Source organism: Heteronotia binoei, chromosome 10 (assembly GCF_032191835.1).
Source record: "Heteronotia binoei isolate CCM8104 ecotype False Entrance Well chromosome 10, APGP_CSIRO_Hbin_v1, whole genome shotgun sequence".
Taxonomy (NCBI): domain Eukaryota; kingdom Metazoa; phylum Chordata; class Lepidosauria; order Squamata; family Gekkonidae; genus Heteronotia; species Heteronotia binoei.
In genome coordinates this window covers 27,298,638-27,324,603 of record NC_083232.1, presented here as the reverse complement: position 1 = coordinate 27,324,603, position 25,966 = coordinate 27,298,638, and the positions used below count along the sequence as shown (strand labels likewise).

Genomic DNA, 25,966 nt, shown 5'->3' with positions numbered 1-25,966 from the left:
TGGTTAAAGAAGGAAAAATTAGATGTAATATGTATCAAAGAAACTCATGTAAAGTAAGAACATGAGCAGCTTTCAAAAAACAAGAAACAGGGCAACATGCCTCAGCAAAGGAAAAGAAAAAATGTACTGTGATCTACATAAGAAATCAATGTATAACAGTGTGATAAGTAACTAGCACATCAGTCTACACAGGGCTTTTTTGAGCAGGAATGCTGTTCTGGCTGGCTTGGTGCCAGGGGTGTGGCCTAATATGCAAATGAGTTCCTGCTGGGCTTTTTCTTTTTTAAAAAAGCCCTGAGGCTACGACTGGGGCAGCCTAAGTTCACATCCATACTCAACCATGAAGCTCACTTGATGACCCTGGGCTACTACTTTTTCTAATTCTAACCACTCTGACAGATTTTTTTTTTGTTAGGATAAAATGGAGGACCGGATACTCATGCTTCCCTTCCTGCATTCCTTAGACCATGGGCAAGATAAAAATGGATGGGTGGGTGGATGGGCAGGCAGGCAGGCAGACAGACAGACAGAAGGCACCTCTATGTAAAGTGTTCACTAACCGTTAGAAACTTCTCTAGGGATGGTTAATCAAGACCAACACAAACACTGCCTGTTTTTCCACAGAAAGCAGTTTTTCTTGCAAATGCAACCATCCAACCATGTGGTGCACAGCTAAACAAGAATATAAACGTTGTATGTGTGTATGTGTGTGCGTGTTTTACAGAACAGGACTAACATGGGCTTGCCTTAAATAAAAAATATCTCCCTTGATTTAGAGACCCTTCTTTGGTATGTGTGAAATCCACTTCAAATGTAAGATAAATGTGAATAATTTATAACGAAGAACGTTTTATCCATTACCTTAAGCAAGACTATATGGGGGTCAGTACTTCAGTGTATAAATCTCAACATTCCTAGAGAACATATATGTGTACTTAGAAAAGGCCTCCAACTGCCAAGTGATAAAAAGACCATGATTTACTCAACCACAGTTTCCAATGCAACCATATCTTTCTCTCTTTACATGAAGAAGATTAGCAGTCCCATTGCTAAATGGACAGGAAAGCAGAATCACTCAGTGTGCAAATTTTAACACTGTCCAGATTTTCCACAGATTGTTCTACAATTATAAATTCAGTTAACTGTTACAAACTGGCATAGACTTAAGCATATGCTTTTGATTTAAAGGACGAGCCATCAGTTAATGTTACCTTACACCGTAAAGCAAGAACCAAGTAAGTATTTTATAAAACAAGCATATTGAAAGCAAATTTAACAGAACATCTGTTACTTCAAGCTAGTGACTTATTAGTCACATTCACCAACTTACAGATAGCAAGCTGTAAATAAAAACATAAAATAATACAGCCCAATAAATTTGTAATAGCAAAGTGGGAAGAGCAGGATAACAAGTAATTTAAAAACAATCCAGCCCCCCTCCCCCCAAAAATTCAAAATGAAGTCCCAGAATTATAACCTGGAAGACATAAGTGATAAAACAATTCCATTTATGGCAGTTAATAAAATTATCTTAAAATGAAGACACAGAATTAAAAGATGGTTAACAGAAAGCAAACAAAAGGATAGCCACATGGCACCTCAGATGAGGAGGGAAAGCTCATAAAAGGAAAAGGTACTCTGGGCCTCATACCTTTCATGGCTTTAAAAGGTGAGCACAATACTGTGAATTTATATTTCCTCAGATTTATGCAGGGTCCCTATATAGAGCCATTACTCTGCTTTCCTCCAAATTGCTCTCTGAATCCTACCCTTACTAGTAAGAACTTCTCAAGCTGGTGAGTTTTCATGCACAACAGCAGCAAAATCTAAACGTGCACACATAACTGTTTGAACCCACATCTATCCATTTTTATCAGCCTGAGCATGGAACAACTTAAAGAAACAGTACAAGATCAGAAATCGTGGAGAGAGCTGGCCCATAGAACCGCCAAGAGTTGGACACGACTGAACAATTAACAACAATCCTTATTGTGTCCACTAATGTCAATTCCTGAATGTAATCCCTCCTTTATTTCCCTTGCACTGAAGTCCCATGCAGATTAGCCATACTGAATACATTACTGACCACACAAACACAGCTCAGTTTGGTGTAGTGGTTAAGTGTGCGGACTCTTATATGGGAGAACCGGGTTTGATTCACCACTCCTCCATTTGCACCTGCTAGCATGGCCTTGGTTCAGCCATAGCTCTGGCAGAGGTTGTCCTTGAAACGGCAGCTGCTGTGAGAGCCCTCTCCAGCCCTACCCACCTCACAGGGTGTCTGTTGTGGGGGAGGAAGGTAAAGGAGATCGTGAGCCGCTCTGAGACTCTTCAGAGTGGAGGGCGGGATATAAATCCAATATCATCTTCTTCTTCTCTTCTAGCTCAGTACCAATTGTGCTTGCCAACCTCCAGGCCGGACCTAGAAATCGCCCAGTATTACAGCTGCTCTCCAGACTACACAGATCAGTTCCCCTGGAGAAAATGGCTGCTTTGAAGGGTGAACTCTGTGGTACTGTATCCTGCTGAAGTCCCTCCCTGCCTCAAACCCTGTCCTCTGCCCCCAGCATCTCCCAACTATTTCCTTGCCCAGAGTTAGCAAACCTAAATAGCACACAATGTGAGAGGATCCCACAAACAAAACAAGATAGATAAGCAAACATTTCAAAGAAAGTTCTAAGGAACTTCCTTTTTAAGGAGGGGTGGCAGAAACCAAAACAAAATCTGTGTGTATGTTGCTTTTAAGTCAGAAGATCCCTTGACAAAAATCTGGCAGCCTCTTAGTAACATCTGCTTTACAGCCAAGCTATAATAAAGTGCTGCTAATTTTTTCCTCCTCCTTTTATTTGAAAAAATAAGACCACACTAGTTTTTTGTGTTCTTTTCAATAGCACTCACATGGGATTTAGAACAGCAAAATGACCCTAAAAATAATTATTTTTAAAAATATACTCATTGAAATCTGAACAAAAGCCAGAACAGATAATTTCCGATATTTGTGCAAGTGCTAGTAGTAATTACAATTACTACCGTTTTAGGCACACGCCATGCATAACATTAAAAATAGCTTGCTAAGAAATGATTTAGCACTCCCTTTAATATACCCAATTTTTCTCAGAGCTCTAAATTTTATGACTTTCAAAACATCCCAACAAGCAACCTAATCTCAAGCCTGCATTTCTGATATATTTCTTATTATAATCATTGCTCTCTACCTCAAAAACTATGAAGAACTTTGCTTGTTCTGTTCCAAACCAACATCATTTGGAAACAACTTGCCCATCACTTCCAAACACCACTTCAAAACACAGCAGCTGTTTTATAGTTTCTTTCCTGAAGGATCTGTTTTAGTAGAGTCACAGATGTTTCTAAAATTCTAGTCCAATTCTAAAAACTCAGCATGTGCTTTGCCCTGGGAATGAAAGCATGCTACAGTTCTAACATAGAGATCTGCAGGCCCCTAAAGCAAGGCTATGCAGAGGAGGCCAAGGTCTTTTTAGAGTGTATACCTCAAAATGGCACGCTGGTCTGTTTCAGAATGGAACAAAATAGGAGTCAAGTTGCACCTTTAAGACCAACTTAGTTTTATTCAGAACAAACTTTTGTGTACTCTAAGCACACTTCACCAGACGAGGAATCCAGTACAGCGAGCAGAGCCGCACATAACTGGTAGGCAGTTGCTCAGAACGCAAAATGCTACAAATTTAAGATCCAATGACAGAATAGTAAAATTATCTGGTAGGCAGTGGTTTAGAATGCAAAATGCTACAAATTTAAGATCCAATGACAGAATAGTAAAATTAACAAATTGAGCAAACCTTTGATTTGAATAGCATGAGCATGTGAAAGCAATAAAACAGTAATATGTCAAAATGTGAGAATGTCTGTTATAAGCCTGTGCCAAAAGGAAGGCATTTCTATCTCAGAAGTTTTGCCATCCAACTAATTTACCTTTTAACATGTAACATTCATATAGTTTGCCATTAGGAGAATGGGATAAACAACCAACATCCCTGTTTGAGTATGTAAACGTTTCCTCACCATCACCACCACCCCAACGTAAGAGCAAATTCTCTCTTCATCTGCTTTCTAACTGTTAGGAGAAATTTTCAAGACGCAACATTGTGAAGCTTTACGGCACATTCTCTCCTATGTAAAGTCTGGGGACACTCAGATTTCACATCTAATGAGTCTTCCCCCTACCCCACCCCACGCCAAAGCTCACATTAACTCACAGTACACATTCCCATCTGTACTATTTACAGAACAAATGACTTGAACACAAATATGCAGACCAACTCCCGTCAATCTTGCTGGTTTTCTTTTCCCTGTGTCTTAGAAATATTATTTGACTACACATTAGGTGCCCTAACCTGGATAGCCCAGGCTAGTCTGATCTTGAAAGAGAAGCAGGGTCTAGTATTTGGATGAGAGACCTCTGAGGAATATCGGGGTCATGATGCAAGCGATGACAAACCACCTCTAAACATCTCATGCCTTGAAATCCCCATGGGATCACCATAAGTTAGCTGTCCCTTGACAGCATTCTGCAAAGCAATGGTGTACAGTTCTGTGGCACTAGAGAACTAGAAGGCTGGGGTGGTTTTCTTGGAGACTCTATACCTGCTTGGAGAGCCAGTAACTGCTGCTTTGATTTTGGGGAGAAGAGACTGCTGATTCTGTACAGCCTAGGAGTAGAGAAGCAGGGCAACACAGGACTCCTGGAGAAGCTGAAATCTGCTGCACTTCCTTGGAAAGGCCAAGACCCCACTGGTATTCTCTGTGACTAACCAACATGTGGACAATGGAGAGCCTCTGCCAAGCCATTCATGTGATTCAACTAAGCTGCCCGCTCACAACCTCTTTTTGGCTGCCTTTTCATTTGAATTTCTGACTTGAGGCTTTATTAAGCTGGTTTTCCTTGGAGATAATGTTATATATTAGTTAAGCTTCTGTTAACTGACCCATCCTTGGCCAGGTGAATGAGCAGGAGATTTTATTTATACAAGATGTGTTTCTGCCACCTTTTCTGAGCTCTGCTTGAAGCACCTTACAGCAAGTAGGACCTTCTGCCCTGGGGCAGACAGAGTTCCCCAGATTACAAATATAAAGCAGCATCTCATAAAACACACTAAGAGCCCCGTGGTGCAGAGTGGTAAAGCTGCAGTACTACAGTCTGAGCTATCTGCTCGCAACCTGAGTTTGATCCCAGCGGAAGCTGGTTAAGGTAGCCGGCTCGAGGTTGACTCAGCCTTCCATCCTTCTGAGGTCAGTAAAATGAGTACCCAGCTTGCTGGGGGAAAAGTGTAGATGACTGGGGAAGGCAATGGCAAACCACCCCATAAAAAGTCTGCTGTGAAAACATTGGGAAAGCATTGTTACCCCAGAGTCGGAAACGACTGATGCTTGCACAGGGGACCTTTCCTCCCCCATAAAACACACTAAGGAGAGGTTTTTTCACTCAGTTGCAGGTCACAGATTCATAGCTGAGCAAGGAGACACAGAGCAGTAAGCTCTCCCAGGTCTTAAATCCTTCTCTGCACATTCTTGTACAAAGGAACATGCATCTGACAGCCAGTGTGGTTCAGTGCTTAAGAAGGTTGGACTAATATCTGGAAGACCCAGGTTTGAATTCCCACTCTGCCGTGGAAGCTTGTTGAGTTGCCTTGGGCCAGTCACACTCTTAGCCTAACTTACCCTACAGGGTTGTTGGGAGAATAAAACGGAGCACTGAAAAATGATGCAAACTGGTTTGGAGCCCCATGGGGGAGAAAGGTAAATAAATTAATACAATAAATAAATAATGATATCTACTGGTTTTTGTTCCTGTCCCTTTTTGCACAAGTCTAATGGCTCCAGCCAGTTGCCCATCTTGCATGTTTCTTAGTTATGTGTTACAACCATGGTAGTTTTAATTTTCTTTCAGGTGTCATTATGACCACTGTTTTAATGGTAAATATACATCTTTCAAAGTAAGTAAGCAATTCACCAGGTGGGTTTCTTGCAGAACGCTCACTATTCTGGGCTCAATGACTTCAGATAGAATAATAACAACAGATTGGATTTATACCCTGCCCCTCACTGCCTGAAGGAATCTCAGAACAGCTTACAATCTCCTTTCCCTTCCCCTTCCCACAAAAGACACTCTGTGAGGTAGGTGGGGCTGTGAGAGCTCTCTCATCACTGCTCTTGAGTAGAACAGCTTTGAGAGAACTTGTGGCTGATCCAGGTCACATCAGCAGGTGCAAGTGGAGGAGTGGGGAATCAAACTTGGTTCTCCCAGATAAGAGTCCGTGCACTTAACCATGTCACCAAACTGGCTCTCTTACTGTGGTCAGCCTTACTCTATTCAACAAACATGTAAAATAATGAAGATGTATGCCATAAAACATCTTCATTATTTTACATGTTTGTTGGATGTATGCCATAAAACAGGAGCCTCATGGCACAGAGTGGTAAAGTGGTACTGCAGTCCGAACCCTCTGCTCACGACCTGAGTTTGATCCCGGCGGAAGCTGGGTTCAGGTAGCCAACTCTAGGTTGACTCAGCCTTCCATCCTTCCGAGGTCGGTAAAATGGGGACCCAGCTTGCTGGGGGGGAAGTGTAGATGACTAGGGAAGGCAATGGCGAATCACCCCGTTAAAAGTCTGCCATGAAAACATCATCATGTGACGTCATCCCAGAGTCAGAAATGACTGGTGCTTACACAGGGGACTACCTTTACCTTTTTATGCCATAAAACATGCACAGAGCATCTTTCTTTTTCAACTGGGCAGTATAAGAGGGAAACTTCAAGGAGGGGCACATAACGTATCTCTCTATAATAACATGAGTTCAAACAATATTCCCCCTGCAAGAGACATGTCTGGGCACAAATACAGTGACTGCACTGGTTATAACACATATGGCACAGCTGTCCTTTAGCCTTATAAGGGGGAAGCTTTCCAAAGAAATTGCACACACCACATGCAGCATCGTGTATCAGATTCTTAAGAGAGGCTTCACAGAAAGGGGTCAACTGTCCTTTGCTCACCTCAATCACTTTGGCACTGATTGAGTTCAACAGGATGTACGTCTGTGCAAACAGACACCCAAGAGAGTCAAGGGAAGATTTTATTTAAAAAAAAAACAGGCCAGAGATATGCAAAATACTCCAACCTCGTCTCCCACTGCTTTATGGTACCTCTTTCAATCCCCCCCTAGGAGCTTTGGCTGCTTAAACACTACATTTTCGACAGCCAAGCAAGGAAGAGCCAGACATTAATTAAAGGGATAAAGAGTCCTGGCAGGGCTTTAAAATGGGGTTTGCACATAAAGCAATTTGTTATCTCAATGGAAAATTTCAGCAGCAATTCGATCACTTTACACTGCCCTGGGCCATGAATGTTTTATGAACTCCGGTCCAACACTGATCTACTCAATGAACTGCTCGTTCCCCACCACCACTTGAGCTGCAAAACAAGACGCATACACACACACACAATGTCCCATGTTTCCTTGATGGGCGTTTCAGAATGCATGCACCTAGTCACCAATAAGAAGACAACCCTGTTTCTATCCCTCCCCATCTGTTCCACAAAAGCTGAGCCAAACTCACCGCGAACCACCTCACTAATGGAGGGCGGCTGCATTGATGTATGCGTACGGCAACCTGGTCTAGACACAGCCACTTTACTGTACCCTTATTGCCTCGGTTTGCATCTCTGCGCTACAGAAGGCATCAATAAGAGATGAAGAGTTATGCAGGGGGAGGAAAATGCTGACTGAATGCTATGGAATGAGAAGCTGAGTGAGGGAATTCAGGTTTCTTAAGAGCAAACACCTGCAAAAATCCTTAATACAGGCGCATACAAACGCAATAGTAAGGAAACAAACAGTTGCGATACTAAAAGAAAAAAGAAGCAATCAGTGCCAGTTTCAAGATCTGTGAGGCCTTGGACAGACAATGCCCAGGAACCCCTTCTGCCCATCACCAGCCTCCGCCCACATGCCTCCCTTTCCACTTATCCACCTGTGCATGTTCTCATCTGTGAATCCTTGCCCTTCTCACAAGCCCTCCCACCACCTCCAATCACAGTCATCTGCACCATATTTGTGCCCTTTCCCCAATGGCACTGAACATATGAAGCTGCCTTCTACTGAATCAGACCCTCAGTCCATCAAAGTCAGTATTGTCTACTCAGACTGGCAGCGGCTCTCCAGGGTCTCAAGCTGAGATTTTTCACACCTATTTGCCTGGACCCTTTTTAGTTGGAGATGCCGGGGACTGAACCTGGGACCTTCTACTTACCAAGCAGATGCTCTGCCACTGAGTCACAATCCCACTGGCTGTTGACTGCAAGAGATGTCACCCTCAAGGAGAGCCACCACTGTGCAACACCTGCATGGACTTCCCCATCAATATTGGGAAGCTGGAAGGTGGAGTATTTGCATGCAAATGGGCATGGAAGGGCACATGGACATATGCTAGAGGGGAGGAGAAGAGGTGGAGCGGGGTCTCCGACAGTGGGCCCTACTAGAAGTCCTGGACAACAGCAGCTAGCCTGCATCAGAATATGCTGACACCGGCCTTGGAAACAGTCACATAATTCAGAGAGCTAAACAACGCATCATAAGGGGAGTTGTGAGAATGACTAACACAAGAGTTGCACATTTATTCAGCATTACCATTAAACCATCCATCGTCACTAATGATACAAAAAAAATTTAAGGGCTAGGGGGAAAAGACCAATATTCTCCAGGCAAGTTTATTTTTTCCAGGTGACAGAGAAATGTATAACAAGGATAAAAAGAGCCCTCTGGGCCAGCAAGAAAGCAGAGAATGGCGATCAGGGGATAAAGTTTTTTGCCATCTTCTGGGCATGGAACAGGAGTCATTGGGGGTGTGGGAGGGAGGTATTTGTGAATTTCCTGCAATGTGCAGGGGATTGAACTAAATGACCCTGGAGGTTTCTTCCAACCAGGGCTTTTTGTGTAGCAGGAGCTCTTTCGCATATTAGACCACACACCCCTGATGTAGCCAAGACTCTAAGAGCTTACAAGGCTCTTCTTAAAGGGCTCTTGGAGGACTGGCTATGTCAAGGTTGTGTGGCCTAAAATGCAAAGGAGTTCCTACTACAAAGAAGAAGAAAAAAAGCCCTGTCTCCAACTTTATGATTGTATTATTCTAAATGGACACACCCTGAGCACTGAATGCTCACTCCAAGCAGTATCAACTATAGTGCAGCTTTGTGCTGGCTCCACTCTGGCACAGAAGGGCAAAGTCTCTCTTTGTTCCTTTAGCGGATGTCAAACTTTCCAATTTTTCTTAGTAAGTAGTGCAAGTCACCTAACAAACTTCACAGAAGAGTGCAAACTGAAACCTGAATCTCTCTGATGCTAATCTGTGCCTGTAAAAGATATGAGCAGAGAAGCAAATAGTGTACATGTAATATAAAAATACAACCAGCAAAGGTTGCACAACCTTCCCATACAGCATCCCATTTCAGACAAACCGTGTCACTGTAAAGGTTCTGGCTGGTGACCGTCTCCTCCTCTGAAATAAAGGGCTGTCATCTTTTATTACATGCCAGCCTCATATCTGCAGTTAGTTATTTCTTCAGCAACACTTGCTATCTTATAAGCCTACAGTGCTTGCATACTGTGCACTATTTAAAAAAAAAATTCCAATCCAAAATCATGGGAATTTTCTATAAATAATTTTATGCTGTGCTCCCTTCAAGAATTTTATTCTCTCATAATGAGTATCCTACTTTTCATCAAAACATTTCTATGTACCACCCCATGATTCTATGCAGCAGGTAGAGGGAGGGGGGGAGGCAAAAGGAATCCAGTAATAAGGAGAAATCTGCACATGGAATTGAGACACATTCAGAAATACCTAAGACAACAGGACAATTAAACGATTAGCATCCTATTCAACATCTACTTGATTGGCAGGGTTGCCAAATCTAGGTTGGTTAATACCTGTATATTTTTTTTGGGGGGGGGGGTTAAGCCGGAGAAGGTCAGGGTTTGGGGAAGGGAGGCACTTCAATCTGGTATAATGTCATAGAATTCACCTTCCAAAGTGACCATTTTATCCAGGTGAACTGATCTCTGTTGCCTGGAGATTAGCTGTATTAGTGGGAGATCTCCAGCCACCACCTGAAGGTTGGTGACCTTATTGATTAGGTAAAGGAAAGTCAGTTTGAGGGCCACGACCAATTAATTGATTAAGGCAGTGTTTATTAGTTGAGATTCACCTCAAATAAATCAATGGTGCATGCATCCATAAACACACAAAGAAGATTCAGAACTATTACCATCCAAACACCCTTGGCTTGGATCCTAAGTAGTGCAAGTAGAGCTATCAAGAGGAGCGGAATTCTAGCAGGAGCTCATTTGAATATTAGGCCATACACCCCTGATGTAGCCAATCCTCCTGGAGCTTACAGTAGGCCCTGTAAGAAAAGCCCTGTAAGCTCTTGGAGGATTGGCTACATCAGGGGTGTGTGGCCTAATATGCAAAGGAGCTCCTGCTATAATTCCACCCCTGGAGCTATGCCAGAGGAAAATGTCTTCTTCACCTCCTGCTTCTCACTGGATTTCCCTCTCCCTGCCCCATCATTATTTTTCAGAGCAGTGGAATTGGAAGTCAGCTGCAATACACAGAACTGACAAAAATGTACTCTTCTCCTCCTTCTGTCATGCTGCCCACAAGGAAGACCACCATGGGTCACAAGTTATTGTGTTTTGAAGCTTAAAGGGTGAGAGTAGCATTTACCTATTATTGCAGCAATCTAAGAACAGGGACCTTCCAAGGTCGGTAAAATGAGTACCCAGCTTGCTGGGGGGGAAAGTGTAGATGACTGGGGAAGGCAATGGCAAACCACCCCGTAAAAAAGTCTGCCCTGAAAACGTTGTGAAAGCAACGTCACCCCAGAGTAAAATACGACTGCTGCTTGCACAGGGGACTACCTTTACCTTTAAGAACAGGGGCACTAGCCTACCAATTTAAATCAGATCTATGCATGGTTTCCCTAGTCCAATGCACATTGTTTCCACACAGTAGACAAACAGTTGCCCTCATACACCAAAGCCCTACCCACCCCTACTAATGTTTAACAAGCAGGGCCTTTTTTGAAGCAGGAAGAAGAAGAAGATGATGATGATATTGGATTTCTATCCCGCCCTCCACTCCAAATCTCAGAGTGGCTCACAATCTCCTTTACCTTCCTCCCCCACAACAGACACTCTGTGGGGTGGGTGGAGCTGAGAGGGCTCTCACAGCAGCTCCCCTTTCAAGGACAACCTCTGCCAGGGCTATGGCTAACCCAAGGCCATTTCAGCAGGTGTAAGTGGAGAAGTGGGGAATCAAGCCCAGTTCTCCCAGATAAGAGTCTGTACACTTAACCACTGACACTCTTTGAAACTCCTTTGCATATTAGACTACACTCCCCTGATGTAGCCAATCCTCCAAGAGCTTACCGAGCTCTTCTTATAGGGTCTACTGTAAACTCTTGGAGGATGGGCTACATCAGGGGTGTGTGGCCTAATATGCAAAGGAGTTCCTGCTACAAAAAAAAGCCCTGTTAACATATTATTCAGAGGTACAGTGCCTCAAAGCATGAAAGTCTCATCCAACCATCATGGATCACAGGCACTGATGGACCTAGCCAAGGATTTTTTAATAGCAATTTATCTAAGCTGGTGGTCATTGCCAATTATATCATGTAGCAGCAGATTCCACAGATTAATTATACAATGAGTAAGGAAGCTCTTTTATTTCATCTGCCCTGACTCCACTGTCCATCATCACATATATCAAAGACCAGGATTTTGGAAAATTAGAAGAAGTTCTTTCTATCCACATTGCTCAAAGAAGAAGAAGAAGAAGACAGAAATGTTTTTAAAGAAGCCTCTAGGAGTCCACTTTTGTCTGAGTAACAAAGGAAGGTAGCAACAAGGTTATGTTTATGCTGTATCAAGGCCAAAGTCCTTACCAAAGAGTGCTTTATCAGAGCTCACCAGACAGAAAGACTTTTTAACTCAATAGGATGGCCAATAGCTTCCTAGACAGGTGTCAAGCTAGTGTGAAAGTTATTTCAAGGCAAGATAAAAATGTTATAGGGCACAATGCCCTAAAACTTCCTGCAGTATGAGGCCTTCAACAGCATTGCAACTTCATTATCAATTCAGAGAGCAGACAGCGAGAGTCAAACTATTCATACCATGTCAGACTCTATTAGACACAGAGATGAAACATTTTGAGAACGAATGAAGCTGCCTTAACCTAAATCAGTATAATACTGCCTTACACTGCCTATACTGAATTATACTAGGCCTAGCAAGGTCTGTACTGTCTAATCAAATTGACAGAGGGTGTCCAGGGAGATCGTTCACATCACTGACTGCCAGATCCTTTAAGTGAAGATACAAGGGACTGAGATCTTCTGCATACCAAGCAGGTTCTTCACCACTGAGCCATAGCCCCTCCCTGAGAAGCTACAGAAACACACATTTTTTTCAGGGTTATATCCATCCCAAGGAAACATTATTATATATAATAATTACTTAAACAATCCTAAATTTATTTTACATCTTTAATACAAAATGCATGCAACATTTATAACTTAGCATTTAAAACAGGACTATTTGACATATTCACGGAATTTAGACGTATAAATGCTTTTGTTCTCTACAAGCACAACTGTAAACACAGACAATACTAAAGAAAGACTGCATGACAAAACTGCTGCCTTAGCACAGACATCTTAGTTTTCACCAGGGCTTTTTTATAGCAGAAACTCCTTTGCATATTAGGCCACACACCCCTCATGTAACCAATCCTCCAAGACCTTACAAGGCTCTTAGTACAGGGCCTACTGTAAGCTCCAGGGGTGTATGGCCTAATATGCAAAGGAGTTCCTGCTACCAAAAAAGTCCTGGTTTTTGCCATCTGAGAGGAAGGAAAAATAAAAGCTGAATGCAAAAAACCAAAACATTTGGAAAAAGGAAATTGTAATTTTTGGGTCGAAATTGATGTCAGCAGCAGCAGCATACTTCAATAGAAAATTAAACTTCATTACACTGAAAACACTGAATTTTAGGGATATAAATTTTGTTGAATAAAGCAAACATTTAAAGTATCAAAAAATATTATTTAAACAGTAACAAGCTCATGAGTTATTCTGCTTATGTCTTGCTACAAATTATCAGCTCTGCTCTTGACTTTTAGAAAAAACTAAATTAACTCAGGTATCAAACTTGAGTGTAGACCAACACTGGGAGTCCTTCACCACATAAACAACAAACCCCCCCTCCCCAGAAGAAAATGAGAAATGGTTGCACATGGGCAACTTTGAGTCATGCCTAGTGAGCTTTGCATGTGCACTTGCCTTTCAACAGAGCGCCCACAAAATAAAAAACCACATACTGTTGTAGCATCTCTGACAAAGGGCCAGACAAGAGTACACAATACCAAGCAGACTGAATTATACATAGTGAAACTTAACAACAAACAATTAAAACCGTTCATGACAATGGAAACGAAAGGCCCAATATCAAAAGCCAGCTCGGCCTAAGTGGGCGTAAGAAGGTATGCAGCAGGTAAACACCCCAGACAGAAGCACTCAGAAGCGATAAAAATAAAGGTTAGAATGACTGGCTCAATGCCAGCCCGTAGTACAACCACATTGATGATTTCAGTGTGCTTTGAACAAACCAACAACTTTTAAACAACAGAGCTCTAACAGGGAAAAAATCACAATGAATACCTGAAGGAGTAAAAATAATAAAGCAGCTCTACCATAACAAGGTAGGTAACTAAACTTGGAAGTGAAAAGAAAGGCACCTGACAGGTTATCTGAAACCAGTGTCACATGCACTGTTGCTTGATGGCATTGCTTACTTAAGTGGCACTTGAGTTCTGAGCTGTAACTCGCTGACATAAAACAGGCTCACACTCCTGTTGCGCTATAAAGAAGAATGAAACCCCAAAGACATTCAGAGTCTTTGGAAGCAAAAAACTATCACAGCAGTTACAGGATTCTTTACAAGACCCTGGAATAATAAAGCACTGTTGTGCATGAAGGAGGATACCAGATGTCATCACCTCAACTTCAAGATTGTTGGGCTCCACCCCTGTATCTTTTTCAATGCAGATTTTTTATTTTATTTTTTGCATAGCGCAATACAATACTTTTTGGAATCACTCCCGTGTTGGGGATTCATTCCACTGTTGAAACAATCAGCTATGAGAGATCTGAGGTCCAAAACTGCCCTGCAGATTATCTACATGCTTCCTTCCCCAGTTGCTATCTCTCCCAGATAAAAAGGTAAGGTTGGTAATGAGTTCCCATGGCAAATGGAATCTGTCAATCCATTTTGGGGGCTAAGCAAGACACGGTCTGACTGCCTGTTTCTTCTCATGCCAGTGGTCTGTCTAGTTCAATGCTGTCCACTCTGACCAGCAGTCACTCTTAATGCAGAGATACTCTTTTTTTATTAAAGGTAAAGGTAGCCCCCTATGCAAGCACCAGTCATTTCTGACTCTCGGGAGACGTTGCTTTCACAATGTTTTCACAGCAGACTTTTTATGGAGTGGTTTCCATTGCCTTCCCCAGTCATGTACACTTTCCCCCCAGCCAGCTGGGTACTCATTTTACCGACCTCGGAAGGATGGAAGGCTGAGTCAACCTCGAGCCGGCTACCTGAACCCAGCTTCCGCCAGGATGGAACTCAGGTCGAGAGCAGAGCTTAGGACTGCAGTACTGCAGCTTTACCACTCTGCACCATGGGGCTCTTTCTTTTTTATTAGGAAGCCCTAATAACTGTCAACACAGCCAAACACACACATACAGTAGGGCCAAACACGCACATACAATCTTCCCTTTTTTATCCTAGATGTTTTCTCTTTAACCTCCTACTTCTGACGCCCTTCAGTCCTCCAAGGGGTTTACACTATGGGTTTCACTCTAGCTCACTTCTGGACCTTATGTCACTTCTGGAACACCCATGTTTCACAGCGCTGTCAATAGAAACAGAGGAATCCTTCAAAACAAAAAACTGGAAGACAAGCCACAGGTATCATGTGAGAGACACATGTGCAGCTCATAAGCCCTGGGAGTAACCACTCCTGCTCCAAGGTCTCCAGGCAACGGTGTTTCATGTGGGGTACTTCAATAGGAAATATCAAGGATTAAACCTGGAATTTTGAGTGTGCAAAGCATCTGCCACAGAAATGCTGGCCCTTCTCCAAAATATATGGCCCAATAAAATTAGTTGCTGGCCAGGGCCACTCCCTGTTATTAAAGGAGAAAATATATGAAGCAGCCCATTCTACTACCCTATGAAGTTTTTAAAGATCTAAATTGTCTCAAACGTTCTCTAAACATACATTACCATTTTGCTTCATTCCTACCTTCATAATTACATAGGAGATCTACTGTGTCTTTTTGTTTAAATTCTTCAGACATCTTGGGTCCCCCCTTCTATCCCCTACTCTGCAGGGGGGTTTTAAGATATCCTCTTTATGTCTCACAACCTTTCTGTTGCACAAGCCTTAATAACTCCAAATTTGGTATTTCACAAAATTTGTGGAACAGTTCAATTGTTCAAACTTTAACAAAAAAAATCAAAGGACAATTATTTTTACTGACCAAGAGCTTTTCTACTTGTCAAGAAAGAGCTCAAATTTACAGAAAAGGTAGCACGTCAGGAAAAAAAATAAAATATTTGTAAAACTGCATGACAAAAACTTTCCATGATAAGCAGCAGCTATGTAATTTATTGTAGCAAAAGAAAAGAGAGGTCTAGTGGCACATTTATTCCCGCATGAACTTTTGAGAGCCGCAGCACACTTCTTCAGATGCAAAAATTTTTTCCAGATGCCCAGAAATATCCACTAAGAGAATCTGAACAAGTTTTGTAATAACATTTAACAAGTATGCATCATTCATCACTTCATGGTGAGATAAAGAATTCTCAAAGTACATCTTCAAAGGCCACCACTAGAGAGGTAGGTCAATATACCAACTTCTTTTGAAAGTCGGCCAAATCAAAGGCCCAGCCCAGTCTTGACAGTTTTTCTACTCACAAACTATTCTTTTAGTTCTCCCCTTCTTTGATTATTCTCCCCTCCAAAAAGCAAAAGGAAAGCCCTGAGTTTTTAAATGTACTCAGACTACTTCCAACTTGGATTTGTGATTGACTGCATAGTGTGTCATTAACAATAGGGTTGGAGTCAAGTGGCTGTTCCACGGGATCTTGCCCAATATCATCCTCACAACAGCACCCATCCAGCACACTGTCTGACCCCACTAAAGTATTTATGATGGTCAGGACTCCCTCTTTTGAATGTAACTATCTGGTAGAGTTCACCTAGTAATCTAAAAAAATTGGAATTCTTCTCTGCCCTCTAATTAATTGCTCCAGATTTCCCAAACAATCATATATTTTACACCATAAATACTAGCAATGTAAAGATGCAAGATCATCCAAGTTTCTATACTCACTCTGTCTTTATCATCAGCTACATCACAGAGAATATCATCACGGTCAAGGATTCCCCCATCACTATGTTCCAGACGATGCACCTGTAGCCAGTAGTTTGGGTCCTGCACAAACAAACAAAAAGAATCATCAGATGACCACAAAAGGAAGCATTAAAAACTCTCCAAAAAGTCACCCTGTTTGGAAGCATAGCTGTCCCCTTCAACATCTCCTTACCAACATATAAATATAGAGCTGCCTTGTCTTTTTCCCCCCAAGCACCAGTTATTAATGCACCACACTGGTCTTGGCCTTTGCACCTTTTCCCCTAGCCAGCAGATTCTCCAAGGTCTCAACAAGAGGTCTTTCTAAGCCCCGAGACTGGAGAACTTTTAACTAGTGATGTAAAGCAGTGGTGCCCAACCTTTTTTGGCACCAGGGACTGATTTCATGGAAGACAATTTTTCCCATGGATTAATGGCAGTGGTGGTGCTGGGGTTTTTGCTGCCCCAAGCTGCCTTGCCCACGTCCCATCCCTACCCACCCCCCATGGGGGTCTTTAAATGAGGGGTAGGTGAACGTCACTGCTGTGCTGCCTCTTCCGCCTGCCAGGGACCAGGTGGATGACACAGCTGGTGCTTTGGAGCGAGGCTTGAGGCTTTTGTCCACTTGGGTGGGAAAAAGGGGCAGTGCAGCACCTCTGCCTCGCTCTACAGCCCGGTCACTAACAGACCACGGACCATTTCACAGCCCAAGGGTTTGGGATCCCTGGTGTAAAGGATTTACTCTGGAGCTTATTCATGTATATGCAACTTACCACTGAACTGTGAGCCCTGGCCCTATCCTCCTTTTCCACATACTATAACTAAAGTAGTTACAAACCCCTATAACCGAACAACTCAACTATTTAGCAATATATTAAGAATGGGGCAGCACAGTAAAAGTGCAAATTATCAAAAAGGATGAAATGCCTGCCTCTAAGATGATGAGATATCTGCCTTTCATTTTTCTCATCAGCCTCAAAGGGACTCCTCCACCAGAAGGCCCACAGAGAGCTTCCTTTACTGCAGCCTCGCTTCAGCTGGAATGTTGGGCAGAAAAATTTCCACCCCACATATATAAATACAGTGTGTTTATAGTAGTCAGGGATGTTGTGCTAAAAATGGATTATGATAGAGCAAAACGCGCGATATTAAACATGCATAAACTCCAGGTCTTGTACAAGGTGTATTTGCCTTCTTTTGTGAACATTTAAATTCTGCTAATATTAATTGGAATTGGAAGATGTTCCCATTTAAGTTTTTTTCCAGAAAACCCACATCATCAGGCATCAGAACACTCAACAGAAGGGGTCCCCAACATAGTGCCCAGGGAGGGCACCATGGCATCCGCCAACACCTTTCCTGATACCCATCCAGCGTTTGCAGAAAGTGAGCAGGGCCATGCAGGGCTTGTGCCCATCAGTGTTTCGGACTGGCTGTGCAGATTAAAAGGCATCCTGCTAAACTGAGCTTCCACCTTAAATGCTAAAGCATGGGTGTCAAACATGCAGCCCAGGGGCCGAATCAGGACCACAGAGGGCTCCTATCAGGCCCCCAAGCAACTGGCTGTCATCTGCTTCCTTCTCCCTCTGACTTGCTTCCTTCTGCATAACAGCATGCTTTGCAAGGCTTGCTCAATTGCACAGGAGCTACAAAGCAAAGCCTCTATCTTCTCCATTGGCTGAGGCTCCTCCCTTGGGGAGAAAGGGGGGAGGGGGAGCTTGCTTTGCCAGGCTCTCTCAATCACACAGCAGAGCTACTGAGCCAAGCCTCGCTTCCTTCTATTGGCTGAGACTCCTCCCCCTCCTGGTCTCCTGGGGAAGCAAGGAAAGATCCAGAGCTTTCTTTGCCCAGTTCCCTAGATCCCATGGGAAAAATGCAAAGAAAGCACCTTTAAGACTAACAAGTGCTAATGCTTTAAGCATATTTTATTTTTTAAAAAATATTTAATTGTGTTTGTCTGTGTCTTTTATAAAGTTTAGATCTCTGCTACCTAATCTTAAATAGGTACACACATGGCCCAGCCTGACATGGCTCGGCCCAACAAGGTCTCATTTATGTCAGATCTGACTCTCATAACAAATGAGTTTGACACCCCTGTGCTAAAGAGCTAGCATAACCCCACTCCCTGACATTCTGTGGTTGGCTCTGCCTCCTGTGGAAGCCAGTTCACTGTTGCACCCTGTATTAAAATGTAAAAAAGTGCCCATTTGCTCAAAAAGGTTGGGGACCCCTGTTCTAGAGGAAGGAGAATTGTATGGGAGAATGAAATCTTCCATACTCAGCAAGAAACCTAGGACAGGAATATGGCACCAAGAGGCCACATGGAGACACAGAAAGGATGCTGAAGAAACACAAAAATTCGAAGTAGACATTTAATTAAACCTCACTAGCAGTTTTCCTCCTCGATTGTAGGACTAACTACAAAGAAAACTCTGGCTGCACATTCACTTCCCTTACACTCAACTATAAACACTTCTTGTGGATTGCAACCCAGGATCAGAAGCTTGAAGCTGATACAGAGTGACAAGGACCTAGTGGGAAAGTCTGAAACGGAGACGCAACGGTAATGGGGCGACGTCAGAAACATGACCTCAGCCAAGCCAACAAAAGAGGCTAGGGCATGGCCATTGAAAGAGCCAATACAGAGAAGGTTTCCGTAATCTATCACAGAACTAGAGAGGTGATTAGTGTCAAGGAATTCAGCAGTCCTTTCAGGAACCTGGCCTCTCCTTCGGCTTGCAGTTCATTAATTCCAAACAGGCTTTATTTACTCTAACTAGCTGAATCAGATTGTCAGCTCTGTGGAGACAGCCAGTGGTACAGAGCCAAGGGCATTGTTAGACCAACAACAAAAAACATTCCTGAACAGTTAATCATGAACCTGTTATGTTTGGAGCCAGTGTTAGGATCTGTATGGCACCATCTGACTGTGTTGACATCAGGGAAAGGTAAGAAACTGCTTTGGTTGTAAGCAAGCTTTTAAGCTCTTGAAAATGTACAGGGTCAGCTGAGGTTTTAGGAAGCTAGCCTACAAGTACATCAACCATGACATTGGCTTTTAGTTGGGAGAGGGGCAGAGAGGATTCATTTCAAACTTTCCAATCAGTATAGTTCAGGACGGAGTGGCCAAACTTAACACTAGAGCCACACAGAATAAACACCGGAGGAGTGAGAGCCGCAAGACATGAACCTCAAATGTTTGAGAGCCGCAAGGCATGAATGTCAGATGTTTGAAAGCAGGCAGTCAGGCAGGAAGGAAGGCAAATAGTTGGGTGGAGGGAGGAGAGATGGATAAAAAACAACTTTAACTTCAAATGCATTCTGATTGGGTTGGCTTGGAGAATGCATTTACAGAGATAAATGCCTTCTCCAATCCAGCCGACAGTGCAGTGAGGGCTTTGAGAGCCACATGTGGCTCCCAAGCCACAGTTTGGCCACCCCTGGTATAGTTGCTTCCCATGGTCACTCTGGCTATTAAATTTTGCCAGATTTACCTTTCTCTTTTGGTGGCCACACTGTGCAGTCACAGTTATTCAAAGGCGTTAACTTGAACAGGATTTAATCCTGTTTGAAACTTCATTTAGAAGCAACAACAAACTGTAACTTGCTACGAATCTCCAAGAAACAGCAATTGTAATCTGCTGTGAGCTTCTATTTTACATGTTCTCCTGTTCCATCCCCACCACACACACACCTCCACATTTGACGTGCATTTCACTGCTTCGAACTTATGGAAACATTGCCATCTGCCTCCACTCACCAACTTTGAAATATTAAAGGAAAAACCAGCAGAGCACTTAACATGTAATACAATCTAGGTGGTACTAAGCGCATACTTTCCCCTCCCAATCACGTCATTGCTGGCAGCACAACTGTCGAAAAGCACACACTTTGATTTCACATTCTGCACCTTCACAGTTCATAGATTATGTAACAATTTGTATTTACTCAAGTCAGTTCCATTTGGGAGATAAAACAGGTGGGAAAGAGACCAAAACCAAAAAGTAAGGTGAAGCCAAACTAGAGTGGACTAGTGGTTTTAAGAGTGTCAAGAACAGCTAGCCAGAACCAGGTTCAAGCTTCCCACTCCATCAGGAAGCTGGGGGGATGAATGCCTTGGAACTGCCACTTCCCTGGCTGCTTAACCTACCTCCCAGTGTTCTTGTAGTGGCAAAATGGGCAACAGACAACTACATTTGCCACAATTAGCCTTTTAGAAGGAGAATGTATAAAATGTGTTGTATTTACACAGAGAGAGAGAGAAAACAGTTGCCTGAGATCAAATTTCATAGAATCATAGAGCTGGAAGGGACCGCCAGGATAATCCAGCCCAACCCCCTGCACAATGCAGGAAATTCACAAATACCTCCCCCTAAATTCACAGGATCTTCATTGCTGTCAAATGGCCATCTAGCCTCTGTTTAAAAACTTCCAAGGAAGAAATTTACCAGAATTTTAATGAGAAGGCTTTGTAAGTGGGCCAAATTTCTAACAGTGTCTTAAATTGCCACACAATCAACAACCACCTGAGAACGTGGAACCCCCACTCTAAGTTTGTGATAAAGAACCTTGGGGCACCTTAAAAACCTACAGAAGTTGCAAAGACGATCTCCTGTTTTTAAATAAACATAAGACTGGGAAAGTGGAGGGCTACAAAAGCATTGCTAATTCCTGAACTCCAAAAATCTAGCCAAGGTACCAGGATACAGCTCAGATGGCAGAGGACCCAGATTCAATCCCCAGCACCCCCAAATGAAAAGAGTCTCAAGCAGCAAGACTCCAGCAATGGACTCTTCCTCCAGTGGGATCCTCTGATGCATCTTCAGCAGTCTGAGGAAAAAAGCATCTCAACCAAGGGACCTCCAGGGTTATCACCTGCTCTGCCCTGCATATTAGTTTGTTAATGGCAGGTAGTCTTGCAAGTACCCTGATCTGGATAGCCCAGGCTAGCCTGACCTCACCAGATCTCAGAAGCTAAGCAGGGTCAGCCCTGGTGAGTATTTGGATGGGAGACCACCAAGGAATACTATGGTTGTGACATGGAGGCAGGCAATGGCAAACCACATCTGAACATGTCTCTTGCCTTGAAAACCCTACTGGGTTGTCATAAATCAGCTTTGACTTGACAGCAAAGGCAACAATAAAGACTTGTGGGCAGCCATGTTGGTCAGCAGCAACAGAACAAAGCAGGAGTCAAGTTGCACCTTTAAGACCAACAAAGTTTTATTCAGAATGTAAACTTTTGTGTACTGGAAGCACACTTCATCATCCTATTGTCTGATGAAGCGTGCTTCTAGCACACGAAAGCTTACATTCCTGGTGCCACTTTGTTGGTCTTAAAGGTGCCACTTGACTCCTAACAAAGACTTGCAGTTAGCTAACTTGTGTTTCAGCAATTGTCACCTGCATAGGTCTCTGTTGCTGTATGTTGTTGTTGTTGGGGTGTTTTTTGCATTGTGAGTTGTGTTGAGCAAATAAAAAAAGGAGGTTAAAAGTGCCTAAGTAAATAACTCCATGAATAAACAAATGCAGATGTAGCCACCACTGGAGACTTGCAAGTTTGCTGATGGCACCTTTCCTTGAACCAATACTTGCAGTTTCCCTTCGCAACTGACTAAAAAGGGAGGGGAAAAGATGTGTCAAATCAATTCTTCTACAAAGCCAAGTCTCTCTTTACCCCAGGGGTGGGGAACCTTTTTTTCTGCCAAAGGCCATATTGATATTTATAACATCATTCACGGGCCATAAAAAAGTATCAACTTAAAAAACACTGCTCCGCCAAGGAAGAATGATTCAGGCCAGCAAAATTAATGCAAATAATTGTTTTTCTATTTGAAGTCATGTGAGGAGAGTGTAATCTGGCACACACACGCACACATACACACACACCTTGCTTGCCGCCCTAGGCAAATGCATAGGTCCAGGGCTTTTTTGTAGAAAAAGCCCAGCAGGAACTCAATAGCATATTAGACCACATCCCCTAATATTAGTATATTAGGTCAAACACTTATTAGCATATTAGGCCACACCAATCAAATGCAAACTGAACTGTGACAGTAACTTTTCCATGCCCTGCAGCAATTCTGGCCAGCCAGGCAGGCCCCAGGGAGGCTTCCACACAGTACATCTGGGCCCTGTGATCCCTGCCTGGCCCTGGAGAGGCTGCTGCACAGCACAGCTGGGCCCTACGATCCTCGCTGGCCAACCAGGCCCCAGAGAGGCTGCCACACGGCTCAGTTCGGTCCAGCAATCCCTGAGGGCCACACCAAGTGACCTCGAGGGCCGCATACAGCCCTCGGGACAGAGGTTCCCCACCCCTGCATTACCCTATTACACCATAATGCAATAAGTTCCTTAACCAATTACACAACAGCAACCTGCTAGCAGGAGTGGAAAAAGAAAGGTAAAACAGGAATCTCCAGCTGGGTGGACTTCCATGCCCTCCATTAAACCTGGGAGTGACCCACAAAAGGTGATGATTACTCTGTTGCACAAGATGACTTAAATGTGTATGAGCAAATCCCAACACCCAGAGTCTTGCACAAGCACCCTTGTGTGCCACGTAACTAACTCATAGATGCAAAGCAACATGGGCAGCCAGGAGCACTACAAGACGGCTGCCACTTCCTGAACCACAACAAAGCCAAAACACAACTAGATCAGGATCCTCCTGTTTGCAATCAAGCCTCAAGATCTGCTGTGCTCTCTTGGCCCAGTCAACTCATCACTGAGGGAGGCCACTGGGCTTTCACTTGGCACCTTCTTGAGAGTTTGGAAACTGTTTGCATTGAAATACGTGTTTGTCTTTAAGGTGCCGCTTGGCTTTTGTTCACTCTTACCTGCCAGCTACTTCTTTGCCTTGCCTGCCTCCCGGCCCATCTCTCCCAAATATCTGCTGCCTCTCCAGCCTCGGCTTCACCTCAGACCTGAGCATCTGACAACAGATTAGAAACTTGAGAGGAACCCACTTGCAGGTCGTACCACAAATCTGAGCTGGGTGAAGTGCACTGGTGGAAGTGTGCCAGGTGAAGATTCATGTTCCCTCTAAGCTGCAGAGCCTTGTGAGCAAAAATTCTACTTTGTGAGCTGCTGGCATTAAAGTTGTGAGTTACTGCATGAAATTATTGTGCTCTGGGGTCATCCAGACAAAATTGGTGAGCTGGAGGCTAAAAATCTGTGAGCTAGCTCACGCTAACTCAGCTTAAAGGGAACATTGGACTGAAGATATATATTCACTTTGCCCCTAGACTTTGGATCTAATGCCTGCTTCACACACCAAGAGAATGAGAGGGTATAGTCCTGAGGTGACAGAATCAGCTTTGAATATTTCTTTGCCTGCACACACAGAGTAGGAGGTGGGGAGAAAGAGAGAGAGAAACCACCTTACAAGAGGCACAACAAGGAAAAGGATCCCATTCCACCTCTTGGCTTCCTGTGCTGATTTTTTTTTTTTACCCAAAAGAATCTTCCAAAAAGTGAAGCAAGCCTTACATGGTGCAATCAGTACGACTTCAGCATTTTATTGCCTCATCTCTCTGCATGTGTGAATCAGGCCTCAGGGATCTCCCCACTGCAACTGGTCTTTCTAGAAGCACTTGCTTGCACCAGTGTTCATGCTTTTTAGAAATATCCCGGCCCATGAGTTTTAGAGAAGCAAACACTGTCAGCAATCAACGAGTAACCCAGCTGATCCAACACTGATGAAGAGAAGGAAGTCATCACACTAAGCTCATTTTTTTCAAGATAAAAAATAATGAACTCTTCTTAATTGCTCTTGAGAGCCAGTTTGGTGTAGAGGTTAAGTGCGCAGACTCTTATCTGAGCGAACTGGGTTTGATTCCCCACTCCTCCAGTTGCACCTGCTGGAATGGCCTTGGGTCAGCCATAGCTCTCATAGGAGTTGTCCTTGAAAGGGCAGCTTCTGGGAGAGCTCTCTCAGCCCCACTCACCTCACAGAGTGTCTGTTGTGGGTGGGGGGAGGTAAAGGAGATTGTGACTGCCCTGAGATTCAGAGTATAGGGCAGGATATAAATCCAACATCTTCTTTAATCTATTTTGTACAGGATGGGGAAAATCAGTGTTCGATGGGGCATATGATAAATGCTATTCAGCAGAGTAATGTTGCCATGTATTTTCTTATGAAGTCACACTTTTATGGATCAAATTTGTTGAGTCTCAGAGAAAAAAGTGGATTATAAAGTAAACATGTTGTAGGAATCCCAGCCCTGGCTGCCATGCACCTGGGCTTCATTTAGCCTCCGACTGAAACAGGCAGAGGTTGGGTACCATCCTAATCACCTCCTCTCCCCTAGCTCTACTCCATTCTGAGCTGGGAGCCAGAGCTGGCCTGTCTTCCCTGGCCTCTTTCATCAAGCCTTTTGAAGGTCCTGGCCAGGCCTGAGCATGCCTAGTGTCCTCCCTTGGGGGGGGGGGAGGCCCAGCCTTTAACGCCTTCTGAGCAACTCCTGCCTCCTTTCTCTCCTTTCCAGGGTGAAGCTTCCCAACAGCTGATTGTCAGGCAGGTGGATGTCAAAGAGCCAGCAGCTGGTGGATGCCTGAGCCTTAAAGAGCCAGCTGCCATTTATCACCTGGTTGATGTACAGCTCTTTATGAAATGCATCAGTCATCCCCGAACCTGATGGCTGCTGGGCTTGACGCTGTGGGGGCCTGAGAAGGAGCCAGAATGGAATTTTCGCTGCCCCCTGAAAAGTATCAAAATTCAACAGGGTACAGCTTTTTCTAAGATTGACAAACTTGCACCTATCCAGGGGTGGAATTCTAGCAGGAGCTCCTTTGCATATTAGGCCACATCCTGATGTAGCCAATCTCCAAGAGCTTACAGGGCTCTTTTTTGTAAGCTCTTGGAGGATTGGCTCCATCAGGAGGGTGTGGCCTAATATGCAAAGCAGCTCCTGCTAGAATTCCATCCCTGTACCTGTTAATTTGCCACCTCCAATATATCAGTTATATTAGTAATGCAATTCCGCTTTTAAAGATCTTGTAAGATCCAAAGGCCAGTTTGGAACTGGGATGCCATAAAAGTACAGTCAGTGACAACATTAAGACTATGGGCCTTTTCACACTTACCGGTGGAAACTGGAAGGGAGTCGGTATTGTGCCGCTTGCAGTAATCCGAGACAGCGATGGGAGTTTTCATACACATGTTTTTTTCCCTGGTAGGGTTCCACGATTGAAGCGTGATTGAAGCGAGCCATTTCACACTGTTCCGCTCTTATCTCGCTTCCACCAACGCCAGCCGGTTTCACGCCGTTTTTTGCCCGCCGGCACGCGCGATCTCCAGCTTTTTTTTTTTTTTGGAACGTCAGTTTAGATCGATATAGCGATATATCGCTATATCGACCTATCAAAACAGCACCACCATAGGGATCTCAACGGAGCCTAGCCATCCCTATGGTGGTGCTGTTTTGACAGGTCGATATAGCGATAT

At 43.7% G+C, this 25,966-nt stretch overlaps 1 protein-coding gene across 6 annotated transcripts in view; it reads right to left on the bottom strand.

Moving 5' to 3' along the window:
- The window catches only part of PARD3 (par-3 family cell polarity regulator), a 745,691-nt gene that overhangs the window by 614,094 nt on the left and 105,631 nt on the right, over window positions 1-25,966 (bottom strand). For all 6 annotated transcript variants that reach the window (XM_060248141.1, XM_060248148.1, XM_060248145.1 and 3 more), the window contains exon 2: window positions 16,498-16,599. In XM_060248141.1, coding sequence (XP_060104124.1) covers window positions 16,498-16,599 — 102 coding nt within the window. The remainder of the gene's footprint in view (window positions 1-16,497; window positions 16,600-25,966) is intronic.